Here is a 19422-nt window from a genome sequence, read left to right as displayed (position 1 = left end):
AAAAGATGAATCAGGTATGATTACAGGGTAAATAGTCTCAGAATTTGGGAGATGGATGCATGTCAATTCAGGCAGGCGTCTGTCTGAGGCTTTGTCATGTTAGACTCTGTCTGGGGTGTACTTTCCAGTGATGTCGTCTATCTCTAGTCTGTCCAGCTGGTGATTGATCTGACACTCTGGGGTCTGGTTCATCTGTCTTATTAGGCTAGAAGTCTGTGTAGCTGGCTGTAGGCATGTCCACCACGTGGTAGCCTGTGTATATCTGTCTGCTCTGCTCAAGGCTGACTAACTACAGACTGTGTGAACAATTGTGTTCAGTATCTTGGACAGGTCTTTCTGCCTCCCCAGGTTCTGTCTAAGACAGATTCTAATTTGTTGAGCCTCCACTTGTACAGCTGGAGATGTATTTGTACACATTCGGGAGGTATGTCAGCTCATCTACAGGGTCATGTCTGTCAGTTGGGGTCCACCTGGCAACCCGGCTAGCTATGTTTATCTACCCAGCTTGGAGTTTGGCTTGCAAATCTTGATGTGGGATCTATCTATCTCTACCTGAAAGTAGTTTGTCACCCAAACGTCCATCCATTATATGGGGTCCCTATCTAGATGAAGGCTGGAAGTTCACCAGTCTGCTAGCTGGGATTCTATCTAAGACTATGCCAGGTCAGTCTAGCCGCTCATGATCTAAATAGTGGGACGTATCCAGCTCACGCATGCCCAACTAGGGATGTATATCTGCCTATCTCACTGGTTGACTCAGCTATTTGGTAGCCATCTGACCAAAAGGAGCGATATCCATGTGTCCACCTGAACAGAAATTCTATGTCAGAAAAGCTCCATCTGTCTGGATAGCTGGGAGTTTAGTGGCTGACCTGTGATGTCTGTACAGTCCCCTTCCGTCTATGGCTGGTAGGTCAGTCAGTCTGCCCAGTCTAGCTGGGATGTCTGTGTATTACTTCATCAGAAATCTGTTTATATCTGGACTTTTGTCTGGCTAGGAGTCCATTTGGCTTGCTAGGCAGAGTGAGGGCCTGATTTGGGGGGACCGGTGATCACTGGCTGGTACTAGTCTTAAAGGCTATTGGTTGGTCTCTCTGGCCGAGGTCCATCTGTTTTGCCATAGACAACTCCTCTGAAGGTGTGGGCTATTTAGCGACCTAGCTCTAAGTCCAGATTTGGTGAGCTATGTTTTCCTATCTGGAATGGAATCATTTTTTTCTTCTTCTTCTTCTTCTTCTTCTTCTTCTTCTTCTTCTTCTTCTTCTTCTTCTTCTTCTTCTTCTTCTTCTTCTTCTTCTTCTTTTTATCTGCCTATCTGGGGTCAGTCCACTTGGCCATAGCTAGGCTTGATCTGGATCTGTCTGAATAGTGGGAGGTCCATCCTACCCATCTTCAGGGTCGTCTACCTCATCCCCTTGTGGTCACCTGAGTGCCTGGGCAAAGGAAGCCCCGGTACTGAGGATACACCTCTCATTCTGTGGTGAGGGGATGTCTCTGGAAGCTTACCAATAGATTATAGCCTCTTGGGTATGTGGGGAGGGGGTCGCAACGCCCACTCCTGATGTTCTTTCTTAAATCTTCTCAGGGTAGACCCACCGCCAGTGATCTCCCACTTACCTCTCCAAGCCTCGGGCTTTGATTGCTATAAACACTGGGGCAAAGCCCTTATTTTTTCCGCCCTGAGAAACTTTTATTTTGATGCAGACCCACAAGTCCCATTTCCAACACAGTGCACAGCAGCAAGGCTGCAGAAGTCCAGCCACTATTGCGCGACAGCACTCACACTCGCGTCCACTCTGCTGGAGGATCCCGTGGTCCTTTGGGTTTTCCAATGCGCAAGTTGAAGCCTGAGAGAAGGGAGAGAAGTTGGGGAGTGAAAGGGCGACCTCTCCCAAAACACCCCCAGGTCCTGGTATATAAAGGACAGCCTGAGTCCCAAGCTCCAGCCAGAACTGCCAAATTCCTGGGGCTCTCCAAAGCTGCACCGTAGGCTCTAACTGACTTACCTAGGCCACCAGTCTGCGCTCCATTTGTTACTTCTTCATAGGCATCAGGCCCGGGAGGATTTAGATCCACAGGAACTGCGGGCAGAAGAACCCCTACCGATCAGTTCAAGCAACCTTCTCGAGTCCCAGGGGACTCCACCGAGGGCGCAGTCACAGACTTCCCTGGCAGAGGTAAACAGTTGGAGGCGGAGCCACGGGCGTGGCCAAGTCCGGAGGTCTATCTTTGGGGCCGGTCTTAGACCCAACCTCTCAACTGAGACCTGACCTGCGATTCATTTGGGAGACTTGAACCCCCACAATCAGGAGCCCAGGATGTGGCCAGACTGGGTTCGGGAGCTGACCCTCGTGGGGTTGCTTAGATCTCCCACCCCCACCCCGAGCCTTAGCAGGTGGCGAACATGAGAACAGGTGCGCGCGGGTGGCCCCCAGCTCCGCTTTCCGAGCAGGCCGGCCCCAACTCACCACGGCCCGGTGGCGTCGTCCCCGTCGTGTCTTCGGTGTGTGCCACCGGCCGCTGGGAACGCGGAGTCACCTGGCTGTAGATTATGGTGTCGGTGCTGCTGGGCACCCGCGTTCCCCGCCCTACGCCCGCGGGGGCGCCATGCTTCTGAACCACAGCGTACGTGTCGGCCATGGTCCCAGTCTGGGATCCGGGTACGGAGATGCTCCTGCTGCGGGCAACAAGCAGAGGAAGTGAAAGCACAGAGTACAGGGAGAGCAGGGGAGGGAGCAAGTTCACCCCAGGCTGCGGGCTTCCTTCCTGCCTGCCGCCCCAGTCCCCAGCGCAGCAAAGGAGGGAAGGGGCGGGCCACCCGAGGGTTGAAAGCGGGGGTTCCCTACAGTAAGGGGGACAGGGACAGATTGACAAGTAAGACCCATGTAAAGGCAGACTTGGTCGAGTGTGGCTGTAACCCCAGAACTCCTACTTGAGAGGGGAGAGAGGAACAGGTGAATCCCCAAAAACCTGATGTACACAGTGAGACTAGACTGTCTCAAAACATATGGAAGGCGAGGACCCATACCCAAGATTGTCCTCTTGATGTAGGAGGGTCTTCTATCTATCTGCTGACTTTCATTGGTTAATAAAGAAACTGCCTTGGCTTTCTGATAGGGCAGAAATTATAGGTGGAGTAGACCTAACAGAATGCTGGGAGAAAGAAAGCAGAGTCAGTCAGACACCTTGGAGCCAGCTGCCAGGTCAGGTAAGCCCCCACCTCCTGGTGCTACACAGATAATCAAGTGTGGGAGTTAGCCAATAAGAGGCTAGAACTAACGGACCAGGCTGTGTTTAAATGAATACAGTTTCCGTGTAATTATTTCCGGGACTAAGCTAGTCATGCGTATGGGAGCCAGGCAGGACGAAAAGCAGGCCTGCCAGCAACTCCTTCTATATCCTCTGACCTCTCAGTGCGTGTATACACACACATACACACACACAGAGACAGACAGACAGACAGACAGACAGACAAAGACAGAGACACAGAGAGAGAGAGTCTAAAAATATATTTGTCTAATTAATTACCATCTGCAAGAGCAAGGGAAAGGCTAACTCAGAATGCAGGGGTAGGCGGTCCAGACACAGAGTGAACTGTGGGTGGTTCAGCCAGTACCAGTACCTGAAAACACCACCTGGTGGGCGGGATGTGTCAGCCGGCGCTGGGGAGATCCTGAGGGACAAGGAATCCTTTCCAGTTGGGGCACAGTTCTACAGGAGAGCAGGCGGGGAGGGTCGTGAGGCCATGCCCCTTATGCTGGTCACTGTGGTGCTGAGATAAGCTTATGAGGGGCAGGCAAGGGCCCTGGCACAGCAAGTCCACTGTTGTTCTCAGGAACGTCAGAGTGTTGGTGGCTAACAGAGTGGAATTGGGGACTCCGTACCTCTTTCAGTTTCTGGTGGTGGGGGCTGGTGTTCTGGAGAGTACGGGAGAATAGCTGGGCCACGGTGTGGTACAGGAACCTGTACTGCTCCTGTTGGGGTGAGTGGTCATTGAGAAGGGAAAACACAGAAGCCTCCCCGTGTCCGGGGGATAGAAAGGCAGGGCAAGCACACACCTCTGTCTGCACGGCAGCAGGACGCTGTTTCCTCATCTCGAGGACCACATCAAAGAGGTTGAAATTGGGTGGGATTGTCTGGGACAGAGAGAGGGAGTGTGAACAGGCCCTGGTAGGCAGGTGTGGGACACACTGCACACAGAAGATGGCATCGTACCTGGGTCAGCAGCAACTGCCTCACGTAATCCACAGCACACAGGACACCTGTCCGTCCGCAGCCAGCGCTGACAAGCAAGAATCGGAGCAGACTCTATCACAGCCGGCCCACAACGACCTCTTCCCCATTTTTCCATTCTTCTCCCAACCCCCTCCACTTCCCATAGGTTTTGCCGTGTTGCCCAGGCTGGCTTGGACCTCTTGACCCTCTGACCTCAACTTCCTAAGTGCTGGGATGCTGGCCTGCCTGTCCTACAGATACCTCTACCTCTTCTACATGGAGAATTTGGGGCTGAGCTGAGTCAGATCCCCTGCAGTACCTCTTAAATTGCAGGATCCCTAGATTATAATTTCAAATAAAACACTTTGGTTTTTATATGTACACTAGTGTGTGCCAATTTGGGGTGTTTGTGTGTGTGTGTGTGTGTAGAGATCAACATTATATTTGAGACAGGGTCTCTTATTAAATGGGGTGCTCACAAACTGGCTTGATTGGCTGACTAGCAAGCCCCATGGATCCACGTGTCTACCCCTCACCCAGCCATGGGGTCACAGAGACAAGCCGCCCGTCCTGGCTTTCCCTGGGTGCTAGAGATCTGAGCTCAAGTCCATGTACAGCAAGTACCTTACCCACTGAGCTAATTTTTCAGCACAGGAAAACCATTTTTTATTCATAAGCCCACTTGGGCTTATGAAGTATCAGCTATATGCTTACTCCCCAGTAGGCAGTCTGTGCTCAGCAAATGCTAAAGATTCCAGCTCATTATATCATGAACATAGGGACAGAAGTTTCTCAAAAAGAGGCAACTGAAAGGGAAAGACTGCTTTCGAGCCAAAACCTCTCTTCCTTGCTTTTCTGCTTCACCCTCTACCTTCTGCCTCTACAGAGCCTAGAAAGCCTGTTCTCAAAACCTGCAGTGTTGGAAGGAGACAAGATTGCCAGGCAAAAATTGGAAACTTGGGGGTGGGGATGGGGTGAGGGTAAGGAGAGATGGGGAGAAAAAAGTGGGAAGGGGAGGATGGGGAGAGCTTGGGGGAATGGGATGGTTGGGATGGAGGCAGGATGGATATGGGAGTAGGGAAGTAGATATCTTAATTAAGGGAGCCATTTTAGGGTCAGTGAGAGACTTGACTCTAGATGTGTACCCAGGTGTCCGTGGAGATGTCCCCAGCTAGATCCTTGGGCAGCTGAGGAGAGAGAGCCTGAACTGGCCCTATCCTATAGCCATACTGATGAATATCTTGCATATCACCATAGAACCTTCATCTGGCGATGGATGGAGATAGAGACAGAGACCCACATTGGAGCACTGGACTGAGCTCCCAAGGTCCAAATGAGGAGCAGAAGGAGGGAGAACATGAGCAAGGAAGTTAGGGCCGCGAGGGGTGCACCCACCCACTGAGACGGTGGGGCTGATCTAATGGGAGCTCACCAAGGCCAGCTGGATGATGGAGCATGTGATCAAAGCGGACTCCCTGAACGTGGCTGACAAGGAGGGCTGACTGAGAAGCCAAGGACAATGGCACTCGGTTTTGATCCTACTGCATGTAATGACTTTGTGGGAGCCTAGTCTGTTTGGATGCTCACCTTCCTAGTCCTGGATGGAGGGGGGAGGACCTTGGACTTCCCACAGGGCAGGGAATCCTGACTGCTCTTTGGACTGGAGAAGGAGGGGGAGGGAGGAGCAGGAGGGAAATGGGAGGAGGTGGAAATTTTTAATTAAATAATAAAAATAAATAAATAATAAAAATTAAAAAAAAACCTGCAGTGGACACAGAGGGGTCCAGGGCCAGCTCCATGGAGGCGACGGGCCTCCTCCACCATGGTGAGAATGTGGTCGGGATTACTGGGAACCCCGTGGTCTGGCCAGGACATATACTGCAGCTGGTGCACAAAGCGGGATTCCTGGGACGGGGAACAGAGAATAGAAAAGCATACATTTATAGAGCACCTACTACAGCCCTAAGCGTATTCCATTGAAATCCACCAGATAAGGCTGGGGGAAGAGCACTTGTACAGCATGCACGAGGCTGTGCGCTCCATCCCCCGCTCCGCAAAGGAAAACCAGCCCACTGCATAATCACTGAGGGTGATGAAAACCAAAGAGAGCCCAGTTTAAGGCGGTGGAAACAGCTTCTCCCGTGCAAGAGCCCCTTCATCTTTTGCCTGTTCAGTACCTTCTGGAATGTAACCCGGAGTGTCCTGAGAGTGATGTCTGCATTCACTGGCACCTCCCTTATCTGAGCGTGTGAGAAGAGGAGAGAGAACAAAAGGGAAACACAGACCTGCAGGGGCACATTTCATACTTCCAGAAAGCAAAGCTTTGGGTTTGGGTTTTGGTTTTGAGACCGATCTTGCTGTAGAGCCCTAGGCTGGTCTCAAACATGAGAGCCTCCTGCTTCAGATTCCCATGTGCTGGGATGACATGTGTATACCACCATGTGTATATACTTGTGTATACTACCATGTGTATACGTGCTGGGGTGGCATGTGTATACTACGAGTGTATACATGCTGGGATGACATGTGTATATACATATGTATACTACCATGTGTATACTACATGTGTATACGTGCTGGGATGACATGTGTATACTACGTGTGTATATACATATGTATACTACCATGTGTATACTACATGTGTATACATGCTGGGATGACATGTGTATCCTACCATTCCTAATGCAAGCAAAGCATTCTTGAGTAAAAATCAAATACTAAAACATTTTAAAAAGTCTCTGGCCTGCAGTGCTGTTCTTACATTCCTGGGACCACAGACTTATTTCCCATGTTGCTGAGAGACGAGAGAGCTTTCTGAGCATGGCTTCCAATTCAGACTCTGTTGGGCTAGGTTACTTAGTGTGTCCTTGTTAGAATTCCCAATCCTCAGAGGACTTATATTTGCTCTTTTCTCCCTTGTCCATTCTCATTATGTATTTCTTTAAATTTCAAAAGAATATCTTTAAATGGTTTCACAGTCAGCTGGGCTCTGGTGGGTGCATGCCTTTAATCCCAGCACTCGGGAGGAAGAGGCAGGAGGTTCTCTGTGAATCTGAGGTCATCCTGGTCTACAGAGAGTTTCAGGATAGTCAAGGCTACATAGAGAAACCCTGTCTCAGCAAACAAACAAGCAAACAAACAAAAAGTGGTTTCACAGCCAATGATGGTATTTCCTTTAGGTAAGTATTACGTTATTGTAAATTCAGCCATATATTTTTTTAATTCAAATAAATTTCTATACTGATAATATTTATAAATTTTCCTTTGGTCCAAACTTCTCCCAAAGTTTTCAAGGAAACTTCTCTCAGAACAGGAAAAGAGGAATGACTATACAAACAAAATTAATCCCTGTCCGATGAACACGAGAGGTCCATTGTTCTGAAATACATCGGTCTCATTGTATCTGTATGCAGTTCTCTGCACATGGTAAAGAAATACGAATTGCAGAAACCTGAACAGGCACATTTTGGTTACAGAGGTAACAGTAGTCATAGTCAAAAGTGCTAGGACCTGAGAAGAACACTTACCGAGCATGTGTGAAGTCCTTGATTCTCTCGCCAGCAAAATTTCACACATACACACATACACACACACACACGCTGATAATAACAATAAAATAATAATAAAGTAAAAACTTTAAATTGTGTTCTGATGGTTTGTATGACAAACCCAGAGTGTTCTGAGTCTTCTGTGGTGTCAGGGAGCTGTGAGGAAATGGCTCATCCTTGTACATCCAGTCCAAGGTTTCTCCTTCTCTATATCTTCCTGGAAATCTCCCCACTACCCAAGGCCCGCAGAGCCCACCTTGTTCCCATCCCTGCCCCGGCTTACCAGGGTGATGCAGAAAGGCCCTGTCTGCAGTGGCTCCTGCTCCTGGGCCCAGTAACGTTCACACTTCTTCTGCAGAGGGAAGGAGGAAAGGAAGAGTGAATGAGGAGGTGACTTTCAGAGTGACAAGACACCCAAGTGCGACACGTGGAAGGGCCAGCAGCTGTGGCTGTGATAGAGGCCAGCTGTAGAGTATGACATTAAACACATGCACACTCCATAGGGGCAAGATTAGTTATGTATTTATATATTTATTTATTTTGGTTTTTTGAGACAGGGTTTCTCTATGTAGCTCTGGGTATCCTGGAACTCACTCTGTAGACCAGGCTGGCCTCAAACTCACAGAGATCTGCCTGACTCTGAGGGGCAATGTTTTGATTACACTGGGGGAAGGCAGTTCAGGGTATCCTCCTGCTGCCTCGAGCTAGAACTAAGTACATGAACCAATGCTTCCCATCAAAGACACCTGTGCTGCAAGGGTGTAGGCACTAAGTGGACTAACTGGCCTACTTCCTTGACATGTAGGAACTAAGGAGCCTCATTATTCCAACATGCTACAGAAACACAGATCGCGGCTCAGAGAGGGCAACACTGAATTTTCAGGGAAGAGAGAGCTATGCAAATAGAAACCAGGGAAATAGGAAGGGCCAGGCAATAAAACATTCAAAAGAGACTTGGCCACCTTCCTAGAAAAGTAAAGCACTTGAAATACTCTTTAACGAAAGTCAACACAACCTAACGTTGAACTAGGAGACACTTCAACCATCCAGCACCTAATAAAAATGTCCTTGATAAACAATGACGCAGTAACATGTGACTTGTTACCAGGGAAATAATCAGCAAGTAGAAAAAGATCCAGAAGCGACAGAGGAAAGAGGCAAAGACCTTAAAATAGCAATATAACAAAGACTGGAGTGTAAGGTGCAAAACCAGCCCTAAAAGGAATTCTAAAACACTTGAAGTTCTCAAATAGCAGGTTAAACCCCAAAGGAAAGGAAAGCAGTGAGCATGAAGATACTGCAACATAAACAAAGAGAAGAAGAAGAAGAAGAAGAAGAAGAAGAAGAAGAAGAAGAAGAAGAAGAAGAAGAAGAAGAAGAAGAAGAAGAAGAAGAAGAAGAAGAAGGAGAAAGAGGAGAGAGGAGACTCAGTCCTTTGTGGGACACACCAAATGGTACCCGGAATTCAGAAGAGGAGAGATGGAGAGAACAGAAATTATTTTATGTGTATGGGTGTTTTGCCTACATGTCTTTCTGGACACTGGGTGCATGCCTGGTGCCTGAGGCCAGAAGAGGGCAGTGGATATCTTGGACCTAGAGTTAGAAATTGTTGTGAGTTCCCATGTGGGTTCTGGGAATTGAACTCACATCCTCTTGAAAAACAGTCAGCGCTCTTAGCCACTGAGCCATCTCTCTAGTCCCAGAGAGAACAGAAATCATCCTTGAAGAAATAAAAGCTGAAAGTTTCCCAAAGATGATGAAATTAATAAAGTCAATAATCTGTATTGGGGGGGAAATACATAAAGAAAACAAGGTTGAAAAATACACCATGACCCAACTGATTAAAAGAAAAAAAGAAAGAAAATAATAATGAGAAAAAAAATTAAAAGCAAAACACATGTGCTGACAATATTTTTAGAAACTCTGTAAGCCAGAAGATAATCATGTGACATCCTAAGAATACTGGAATTAAAAAAAAAACACACACACAAACCTTGGGTTAGGTTGTTGGTTCAGGGGGTAAAATTGTTTGTCACCAAACCTGACCACCGTAGTTTTATCCCCAGGTCCCCACGCGGCCAAAGGAAAGAGGAGACTCTTGGGCAGTTGCTCTCTGACTTTCACACACGTGCCATGGCTCTCTGACTTTCACACACGTGCCATGGCTCACTCATACTCCGCCCCCCAATAAATTAATAAAATAGTAACCTTGTCACACAAAAACTTAGCAAGTTCACTGCAAGCAAATCTATAAGGAGAAGCTTCTCATATACATAGAACAACACCAGATGGAAACTTGAAGCTACAGAAAACAGTAAAGAACAAAGACAAAAGCAGACATGTCGTTACATTAAAACATTCCTCACATTTTTGCCTCCCATAAAAAATAATCGAGTTATATTTACTGAGCAAGTAAGGCAGAATTAATAATAACACTTCATACATCCAAAAAACAACAACAACAACTAACCAACCAGCCAAACCTGAAGGAGCATAAACATGACCTAGCACACTAAAACCAAATATGGTCCTACCCAAACCAGGGATCACAAAGTACCCACCAATATCTCACAAACTTAAAGCCCAAATTCTCAAGAAAATACCAGCCAAGTATTATAAGCTAAGAATAAACAGGATTAATCCTAGGGATGCAAGGTGTTTTGACAATACAATATCAGTATCAGAGCTGGGGAAATGGATTGGTGGGCAGGTTTTTTTTTTGGTATTGCCAAAAATGTAATCTTAGGATGAATATAGAAGTGCAGATGTGGGGGCTAGGGAAGACCATTCTGGTGTTGACAGTTTACTAGGACAGAGAGGACTCGGCACACCGTCGTCCTCATGGCCATGACTTGGTCCAGTGAAAAGACACAGAATAAATTCAGCACAGGGAAAAGTGTGGCTCAACGGTGGCAGAACACAAGCTTCCAAAGCTGCTTGCCCAGTAGAGTTTCAAAGGGTGTGCTTCATTAGCCCAGCGATGAGTTGTGGGGCAGAAGTGATAGAATGTCAACCACAGGTTGTTAGGGAGTCGGCTCCCTGGGAATTTTGCTGGGTGCTTTTCAGTAGCATACATATGTTAGGTATAACGGCCCATCCTTACAGAAAACCCTCACAATTCATCTGAGAGCCAGCTCATAGGAAGGCCTTTCTAAACACGAGCAGCATGCTGGCCTTGTTCACCTTTTTGCACAAGGTGCATAACCAAAGCCATCTTCCAGAAAGGACAAATTCAGTGCTAGAGAGCTGGTTCAGGTGGGAAAGTGCCAATAAGCTTCCTAGGCTCATAGTCTAACCATTCTAGCTGAATCAGGGAGCTCCAGATTCCGCAAGAGACCCTTTCTCAAAGTAAGGTGCAGAGCAATAGAGGAATATACCTGAGGTTATCCCCTGGCTTCCACACGCATGCTCACACATATGTACACGTACCCTCCCACTCACACACATCACATGCACACATACCACACAGCACACCCATACAAGCACATAGAGAAAGGACAAATTCAAGGGCTCACTTCCTTACTGGAAGCTTCCGGGGTTATGGGTTTAGTCCGGGAGTAGAATGCTTCCCTACCAAGAAAAAGGTTCTGGGTTTTGATTCCCACCACTGAAAAAAAAAGAAATCTCAAAATTTGCTACAACAGTACAGTAATTACAACCTTCTCTTGCTAATACAAAGACAGATTTATAGATCAATGGAAAAATTTGAGAGCTCAGAAATAAGCCCTTACGATTATTTTTTTCAATAAAGATGCCATGGGATTGATGTAGAAGGCATGGTCTTCACCAAAGGCATGGGATCAATTGAATACATACACAAGAACTTTGGATTCCTTTCTCATCCTGTATGCATAAAGTTAATTCAAAAGAATAAGAAATGCAAGATATAAAGTTGTGAAAAACTTAGAAAGCACAGAAGCAGATACTTATTCTTTAGACAGTGACTTCCTAGATGTAAATGCAAAAAAACACCAGCAGAATGATAGGTTAGGGGCTGGAGAGATGGCTCAATGGTTAAGAGCACTGCCTGTTCTTCCAAAGGTCCTGAGTTCAATTCCCAGCAGCTGCATGGTAGCTCACAACCATCTGTAATGAGATCTGGTGCCCTCTTCTGGCATGCAGGCACACATGCAGACAAAATACCGAGAATACTGTCTACATAATAATAAAGAAATACAGAATGATAGATTAGAACACAACGATCAAAGCGTATGTGTGTGCAAAGTGTTCCTACTGAGAAAGGAAAATCCAGTCCACAGTCATCAGTCGTATGCTGATAAACACTTGTACCCAGAGCTCTTTCAGCTCAGTAACAAAGACAACAGACCAGTTTTAAAATGGGACCCAAATATATGCTTGTCCAGAGAGGACATACAAAAACATTTGAAAAACAAAACCAAAATGAATGTTTCTTTTTTAATATTTATTTTTGCCTGGTGATGGTGGCACATGCCTTCAATCCCAGCACTAAGGAAGTAGGGGGCAGGTGGCTCTCTGGTCTATAGAGTGAGTTCCAGGACAGTAAGGGCTATGCAGAGAAACCCTGCCTCAAAAAAAGATTTATTTTTATTATTTTTAATTGAGGAGGTAATGTGCAGGTGAACGCAGTGCCTGCAGAGGCCAGAATTGTTGGGTCCTGGAGCTGAGTTACAAGTAGTTGTGATCGCTTGATGCCGGCGCTAAGAACCAAATTCCAGTCCACTGCAGTAGCAGGATGCACTCTTGACCACTGAGCCATCTCTCTATCCTGGGAGCTGTTTTCTTAATGAGTGGGAAGGTAAATAACAACTGTTGAGCTGGGGAGATGGCCCATGCGTAAGAGCGGTTGCTGAACAAGAATGTGGATCTGAATTCAAACACCCAGCACCCACATGAAAAGTCTGGGTTGCACCTGTAACCACAATACTGTAGGGGCAGAGGCAGGAGGATTCCTGGGGCTTGGTTGCCAGCCTAGCGCCAGGCTAAGTGGACAACCCTGCCTCTGCGGAAAAAGGCAGAAAGTTAATAAAGAAGGATGTCCAATTCCTTCTCTGGCCTCCATATGTTCAAGAGCACACCACACCACACACACACACACACACACACACACACACTTGGTGTGCACACAAACACATATACACCCAGACACACATACATGTGTATATACATGTACACACACAAAATAGCAAGTGTTAGCGAACATATGGAGAAACCAAAACCCCTAGGTGGTGGAATCGTAAAAGGTTTAGACACTGTGAAATAAAAATTAACCAGTAATTCTACCGCAGATTTATATTCAATGAATTGGAAAAATAGAAGGTGCTCTAGAGAGCTAGCTCAGCAATCATGAGTGCTTGCTGCACAACCATGAGCACTAAAGTTCAGATCCCTGCACCCATATAACAAGCCAGGCATCCTCTGCAGCCCCAGCTCAGGTGGCCAGAGACAGGACACTCTCTGAGGTTGCTAGCTTCTAGGCTAGCTGAGAAAATTCAAGTACTGAGTTCAGGGAGAGATTCTGCTTCAGAAGGAATAAGAGAGTCAGGCAGAGACAGAGCCTAGCCTTTAAACCTAGCAATGTGGCAGGGATAAAGAAAGGTGGGTCTCTAAGCTTAATACCAACCTTGTCTACATTCTGAGTTCCAGGCCAGCCAGGGTGACTTTGTGAGACGGGAGATGTATGCACACAGGTGTACACATCCATAACTATACATGTGTTGTTCACACACAGACACAAGTATGCACACAGACACATAAACGGAGTAAGACAAAACCCAGAATCAAACAGATAACTGTTTGCCAGTGTGTGCGAACAGCATTATCCATAGTAGTCTAAAAGATAGAAACAACCCAAACATCTATCAACACATGAATGGGTAAAGAAAACATGGCACAAAGCGATGGCATAGTAGTCTTAAAAAGAATGAAATTCTGATGTGACAGCATGGACACGTCTTGAAAACATCAAGGGAAATAAACCAGAAACAGAAGGACACTTACTTTATAAGCCCGTCTACAACTAGAACAGGCAATTCAGCGGAGACAGAAGACAGGTGGCCAGCACCAGGGGGAAAGGGAGAGTTTATGCCTTTTATTTGTGTGTGTGTGTGCACGCACACGCGTGCGTATGCATGTGTGCATGTCTCTGTTATGTGAGAATGAATGTTAAATGTGTTTGGGTGCCCAAGGAGCCCAGAAGAGGGCATCAGAGGCCCCTGGAGCTGGAGTTACAGGCAGTTGTGAGCTGAGTTCTCGTCCTCTATAAAAGCAACAAGTGCTCTTAACCTCCAAATATTTTTCAGTCCCTTGAGAGGCAAATTTTATGTTTACATACATTTTATATGTTTTAAAAGACCCAGTTAGAGATTCCTTCATATTCCCAACAATGGCTATACAGACAGATGAGCAGGGAGCAGGCAAGATGGCTCATCTGGTAAACATACTAATTGCCAGGATAGATGACCTGAGTTCAATCCCAGGAACCCACATGGTGGAGAAGAGAACCAATTCCCAAAGTTGACTCTAACCTCCACCCCATTCCACAGCATGCACTTGCACACATGGACACGCCCCTCCCCCCCAATAAAGGAACTGTTTCTAAAAAGAGCATAACAAACACTGGTGAGGCTCTGACGAAACCAGAGTTGTCATGCACTATGGATGAAAACGTAACTCGGTGCAGCTCCTGCGGAAACCAGTTTGTCACTTCCCTAAAATAGAGTTAAAAGTAGAGTTCCTCCATGACCCAGCAGTTCCAACAGCTCGAGAAACGAAAGTTCATGTCCACTCGAGGCTTGCATATGAGTGTTCATAGCAGTGTGATTCACCGAAGCCAACATATGGAAACAACCCAGCATCTACAAACCACTTCAAGGAGGGAAATGGGGAAACATTCAGTGTGGTACGACCCGGCAACAGGAGCAAACTGTGAACACACTACCATGTGCAAGAACCAAAAACACAAAGGGAAAGACGCCAGCCAAAAAAGACACTCGCTGCACAGTTCCATCGCGTGTGAATGATGCAGAGTAGGCAAACCTGCAGTGATCAAAAGTGGACTCGGGGTTGTCTGCGACGGCTAACGGGATGATGGAAATGTCGGCGGCCTCCCTGAGCTGCCCAGACTGCCCTCAAACTTTTTATCCTCTCTCTTTGGCCTCCCAAGTACCAGCAGCACAGGAGGGAGCTGCTATATGCGACTGAACAGATTGTATTCCGGCAGAAAGGCGAAACCAATAGCGTGTGGAGTGTAATCACACTATTGTGAGTGTATTTCGCATGTAGAATTAGCCAGTGTGTTGAGGTGGATACAAACTGTTGAGATAGACTAGAAATGGGAAAATAACAGGAAGGAGTGACAGGTGGGCATGCTGGAGAGTGGGAAGCCAGTTGAAGGTCCAGGTAACAGAATGGGCAATTGAAAAGTCTAAGGCAGGGGATGGCCAAGGCACAGGCCCCGGAGGAGAGCCCTCTCTGTCTCATCTGAGGAACAGGCAAGCGTAAGTAGAGGGGAGTGTGAAAAGCAGGGAGGCGTACAGAGAGAAAGACCAGAGAGGAAACAGAACAGTACAGGTCTTTGGACATGTCATGGGCTGGTGGAAAGCCCCAGTTGCCAGCGCCAAGGGGACAAAAGGAAAAAGATCAAAGCAAAACTAGGACTAGCTGCTTTTGCAGAAGAACAATGGAGTCAGCCAAGGACTTAACCCGGGGTCCTAGAGACAAGAAGGAGACCCTAAGATTCCTTCTCCCCTCCCTACACAAGCCTTCTTTGCACTCTGGGAGGCTGAGGATACACACCCGTCCATTCTCTATCTCTTGACAGGCCATCAGGATCACCTAGACAAGAGGAGCAAGGAAGAGGGAGGTCACTGGTGAGGAAACAGAAAGGAGGGTGACTCAGAACCATGCCCAGGGTCCCCCAATGCTGACCGTGATCCCGAACTCCCAAACCAGGCGCCAAAAGTCCAACAGAGTGTGAGGCAGGGGTCCTTGGGTCGCAATGTAGGCGTGACTTCCATCTGTGCCCTGGGAAAGGCCCATTCATCATTCATTAACAAGATTCTGAAGCCCACCCTCCCCACCCCCAAGCCACCTCTTCCCTGGTCACTAGCCTGACCCGGATGAAGTTGGCATTGATGTAATCTCCATGTCCCTCCTCCTGCAGCAGGGAAAGGATGACGCGGGTCTCGTCATCTGCCAGTGGGTAAGACATACAGAGAGGGGTGTGCAATTATCTGAAGGCTTCCAAGGCGAAAGCAAACCAGGTAACGGAACACTGGTAGGAATCTGCCCCTTGTGGCTTCAAAGAGTAATGCAGCTGCCTCACGTACCGGAGCGGAGCGGAGCGTTGGGGCCGGGCAGTGGGTAGCTGCTGCCACTAGGGCACTGCCACCTAGCGTTTGTGCAAGTGGCCCTGACTCCCTAAAGATGACTTACATGGCACCACGTCTTTGTAGCGGTTCTTCTTCGTGTTCCCAGGCCGATTGCCGACCTTAGTGGAGCACACACCTCCAGTCTTCCAGGCCACCGAGCGGGCCTTAATATCCTGGTAGAAGGCACCGCGAGCCAAAAGAAGAGAAGAGGCAAGAGAGAAGAAGGAAGAAGCCAGGTCAGAGTGTTGGGACACTGAAACATCCCAAGAGTTATCCAAACAGACGAGGAAAGACTCGTGCAAACCCATGGCATAAGAATCTGTTTAATAATATCCGGCAACAGCAAGTGAAAACACGCCTAGATGATTCAGTCGTCCTAAGTAGAAAGTACCCACTGTCCATTGTGCAGATGGAAGCTGACGGGGGAAGTGGTTGAGCAACTTGCCAAAGGTCCCACAAGGAGGTTGACCTCTCAGGCCTGCATCCTCCATCCACATTATAATGTACTATAAATAATAAAATATGCAATATCTAGACCCAAAAGAAAGCTCGGTGGGTAAAAGCATTTGGTATTTGGACCTGAAGATTTGTGCTCAATTCCCAGATCGCACACCTTAATAAGGAGTGAGAAAGTTGTTCTCTGACCTCTACATGGGTACTTGTGGCATGCACAAGACTCCCACCCCTGAACAAATGAAATGGGCTAGGGAGATGGCTCAGTGGGTAGAGGTACTTGCCACCAAGCCTGATGATCCGAGATTGACCACCAGAATTCATAAGGTAGAAGGAGAGAACCAACTCTTATGGTTACACATACTCGTGCGCACGCACGCAGGCATGCACGCACGAACAATTTTATAAGAAGCTCAGAATCATCCTTGGCTACATATTGAGTTCAAGATCTGCCTGAGGTACATAAAATACTGTCTCAAAAAAAATTAAATGGTGGTTGGAAAGATGGCTGAGCGGTCTAGTGCGGTTGAATGCTTTCTGCTCTTGCAGAGGACCCAAGTTCGGTTCCTAGCATCAGCACTGACCAGCTCACAACTACCTGTAATTCCAGCATCAGGGGACCCAACACCTTCTTCTGGTCTCCAAGAATACTGTGAGCACATGTGTGCATGTGCATGCACATACATACCAAATAAAATTTTAAAATAAGTGCTTTATACAAGATACAACGTGACAAGATGTCATATTTATGTTATAACATATAACATATAAGAAGATGCTATAGGTGCTTTATAACTAGTACATTATTATAATTAGTGAAGAATATTACTCTTATTATCCGGTGTTCATAATTGCAATGATAATAAACACCTATCAAGTTGCCATTGCGTTTGGGCCACCACTTCAAAGCCCCCAGAGACACCTTCCTACAGTGGTGTGACTGTTGGAATTCCAGTCCCAGAGGCGGAAAAACCAAAGCCCTGGAGTGAGTAGCCTGGTCTACAAAGCAAGTTTCAAGACAGCCAAGGCTACAGAGAAACTTTGTCTCAAAAAAAACCTGTATTACTTATATATTTCTTATGTTAAAGTATTTTACATGTGCAAATTATTTATATTTGCATCTATACATGTTTAGTCTGTATATTTATAAATTTAATAAATTTGGTACTTATTAATATTTGCTTATGTATTGTGGTATTGTTGTTTGTTGTGTATGGTGGTATTGTCATTGGTTTTGAGACAGGGTCTTTCAGCATAGTCCTGGCTATCCTGGAACTCTCTACGTAAACCAGGCTGGACTCAAACTTACAGAGATCCACCCCTGCCCTTCCAGCGTGAGTACTGGGATTAAAGGTGTGTGCCACCACGGTGTACTGTTATTGGGTTACATAATGATCTTTGTGTGAACTATCTTTTTCTTTCTGTGAGACAACCTAACTCTGTATTTCAGAGTGGCCTCAAATTATGTAACTCAGGCTGGCCTTGACCTCACGGGGATCCTCCTGTTTTAGGCTACCAAGTGCTGGAATTACAGGCGTGTGCCACCATGCCAGTCTGTAAGTGGTTATTTAATTGTCATATTTGTTTTTATATATTTATAATACATATTTGTGTTTGATACCTGTTGAGTGGTATTCTCTTTCACAGGCTGGATTGGCACTACCTGATGTAACGTTTACAAGTTCTGTAATGTATGTTGAGGGCACCTATCCAGTGAGCACCCAATACGTGCTAAGTGTTTCTACCAAGACTACCTAATTTCTCAGACCAACTTTTAACATTCACATTTTCAAAACAGTGGAAACTGAAGTCAGACTTCCCCAGGTCACGGGCAGGGACTCGAAATTCTAAACTCCGCGGAGCTCAAAGGCTAAGCGACAAAGTTTCCCTGTTCCTCTTTCTGCTGCCCCAAGCCACTTCCTCCCAGGGATTACAAGGTGACCTAGGAGTGGCCCGGGTTGGGGACTGGGAGTCCAGCGCAGGTGTGCTGCCTCCCTCCCCAGCTGCAGCCACCGCCCTGCTAGGGAGAAGGGTCGCTCCTGGATACACTGACCCTGAGTGTGCCCGACTCCTCCCAGACCGCGGTGTACTTCACCCTCTGGGCACCTGCGGGCAGAGTAGGAAAGGCTGAGAGACAGTGTTGAGAGCGCGTCGGAGGTGCTGGAAGAGGAAACCAGAGAGCCGGAGGCAGGAGACGGACGCCCCGGGAACCGAGAGAAACAGGCAGAACTTTGACATTGCACAGGTGGACAGCGGTGGGGACAGCCTAGCTGCGAAGTTTGATCGCTGGAGTGTCACTCACTCTGAACTCGCGGCCAAGGATTTCTCCCTCCCGGCGGTCCCGGGCCTCCAGCTGCTCCAGGAAGCTCCGCACCAGGTCCAAGTGGCGACTCATGCTGCGACCCGCCGCAGAGGTTTGCGCACGCCGCGCTCCCACGCCGCGAGAGAGTTTAGAAAGTGTGGGGCGGAGCCTCTGTCCCAGAAGCCAATGAAGGCTGTCAGTGGCTGGCAAGCCACGCCCCTTGGCCAATTGCATTAGGAACTCACTCCACTTCGCCCCACCCACGGGCGCGGGCAGCTACTGCTGTCGAACTGGACATCGTGTGTCTGTCTGACCCGCAGTTCCCCGATGGCGCCTCAGGTGCTTAGACTGCAGTGCAGCAGCAGTTGAGTTCTCGTGGATCGCTCGGACCCCCTTGAACCAGTCCCTAGACCGGACTCACCACCACGTCCCTTTCCCGGTGGATGGCTGCGCCCTTAGTGTCGCAGGCCAGGTTCCCAAGGTTGCTCCAGGGTAGCGAGGCCACCCAGCCTGCATGCAGCACGCAGACATCCACAGCTGTGCCACAGCTGAA

The 19422-nt window shown here is 47.6% G+C and overlaps 1 protein-coding gene across 1 annotated transcript; it reads right to left on the bottom strand.

Moving 5' to 3' along the window:
* Positions 1–1628: 1628 nt before the first annotated feature.
* Positions 1629–18962, bottom strand: Ptpn18 (protein tyrosine phosphatase non-receptor type 18). Its single transcript, XM_057751578.1, has 15 exons — positions 18870–18962; positions 16179–16287; positions 15859–15935; positions 15672–15767; positions 15540–15578; positions 8047–8115; positions 6393–6455; positions 5978–6120; positions 4216–4282; positions 4059–4136; positions 3885–3974; positions 3623–3711; positions 2469–2677; positions 2007–2081; positions 1629–1847 (listed from the first exon to the last, which is right to left on the bottom strand). Exons 1-15 carry the CDS (start codon positions 18960–18962, stop codon positions 1780–1782), a joined length of 1365 nt encoding a protein of 454 aa, XP_057607561.1. The 3' UTR covers positions 1629–1779.
* Between the last annotated feature and the right edge of the window lie 460 nt (positions 18963–19422).

The sequence above is a fragment of the Chionomys nivalis genome, chromosome 19 (genome assembly GCF_950005125.1).
Source record: "Chionomys nivalis chromosome 19, mChiNiv1.1, whole genome shotgun sequence".
NCBI classification, from domain to species: domain Eukaryota; kingdom Metazoa; phylum Chordata; class Mammalia; order Rodentia; family Cricetidae; genus Chionomys; species Chionomys nivalis.
The sequence above is the reverse complement of the archived record's forward strand: the minus strand, read 5'-3'. Positions and strand labels throughout refer to the sequence as shown.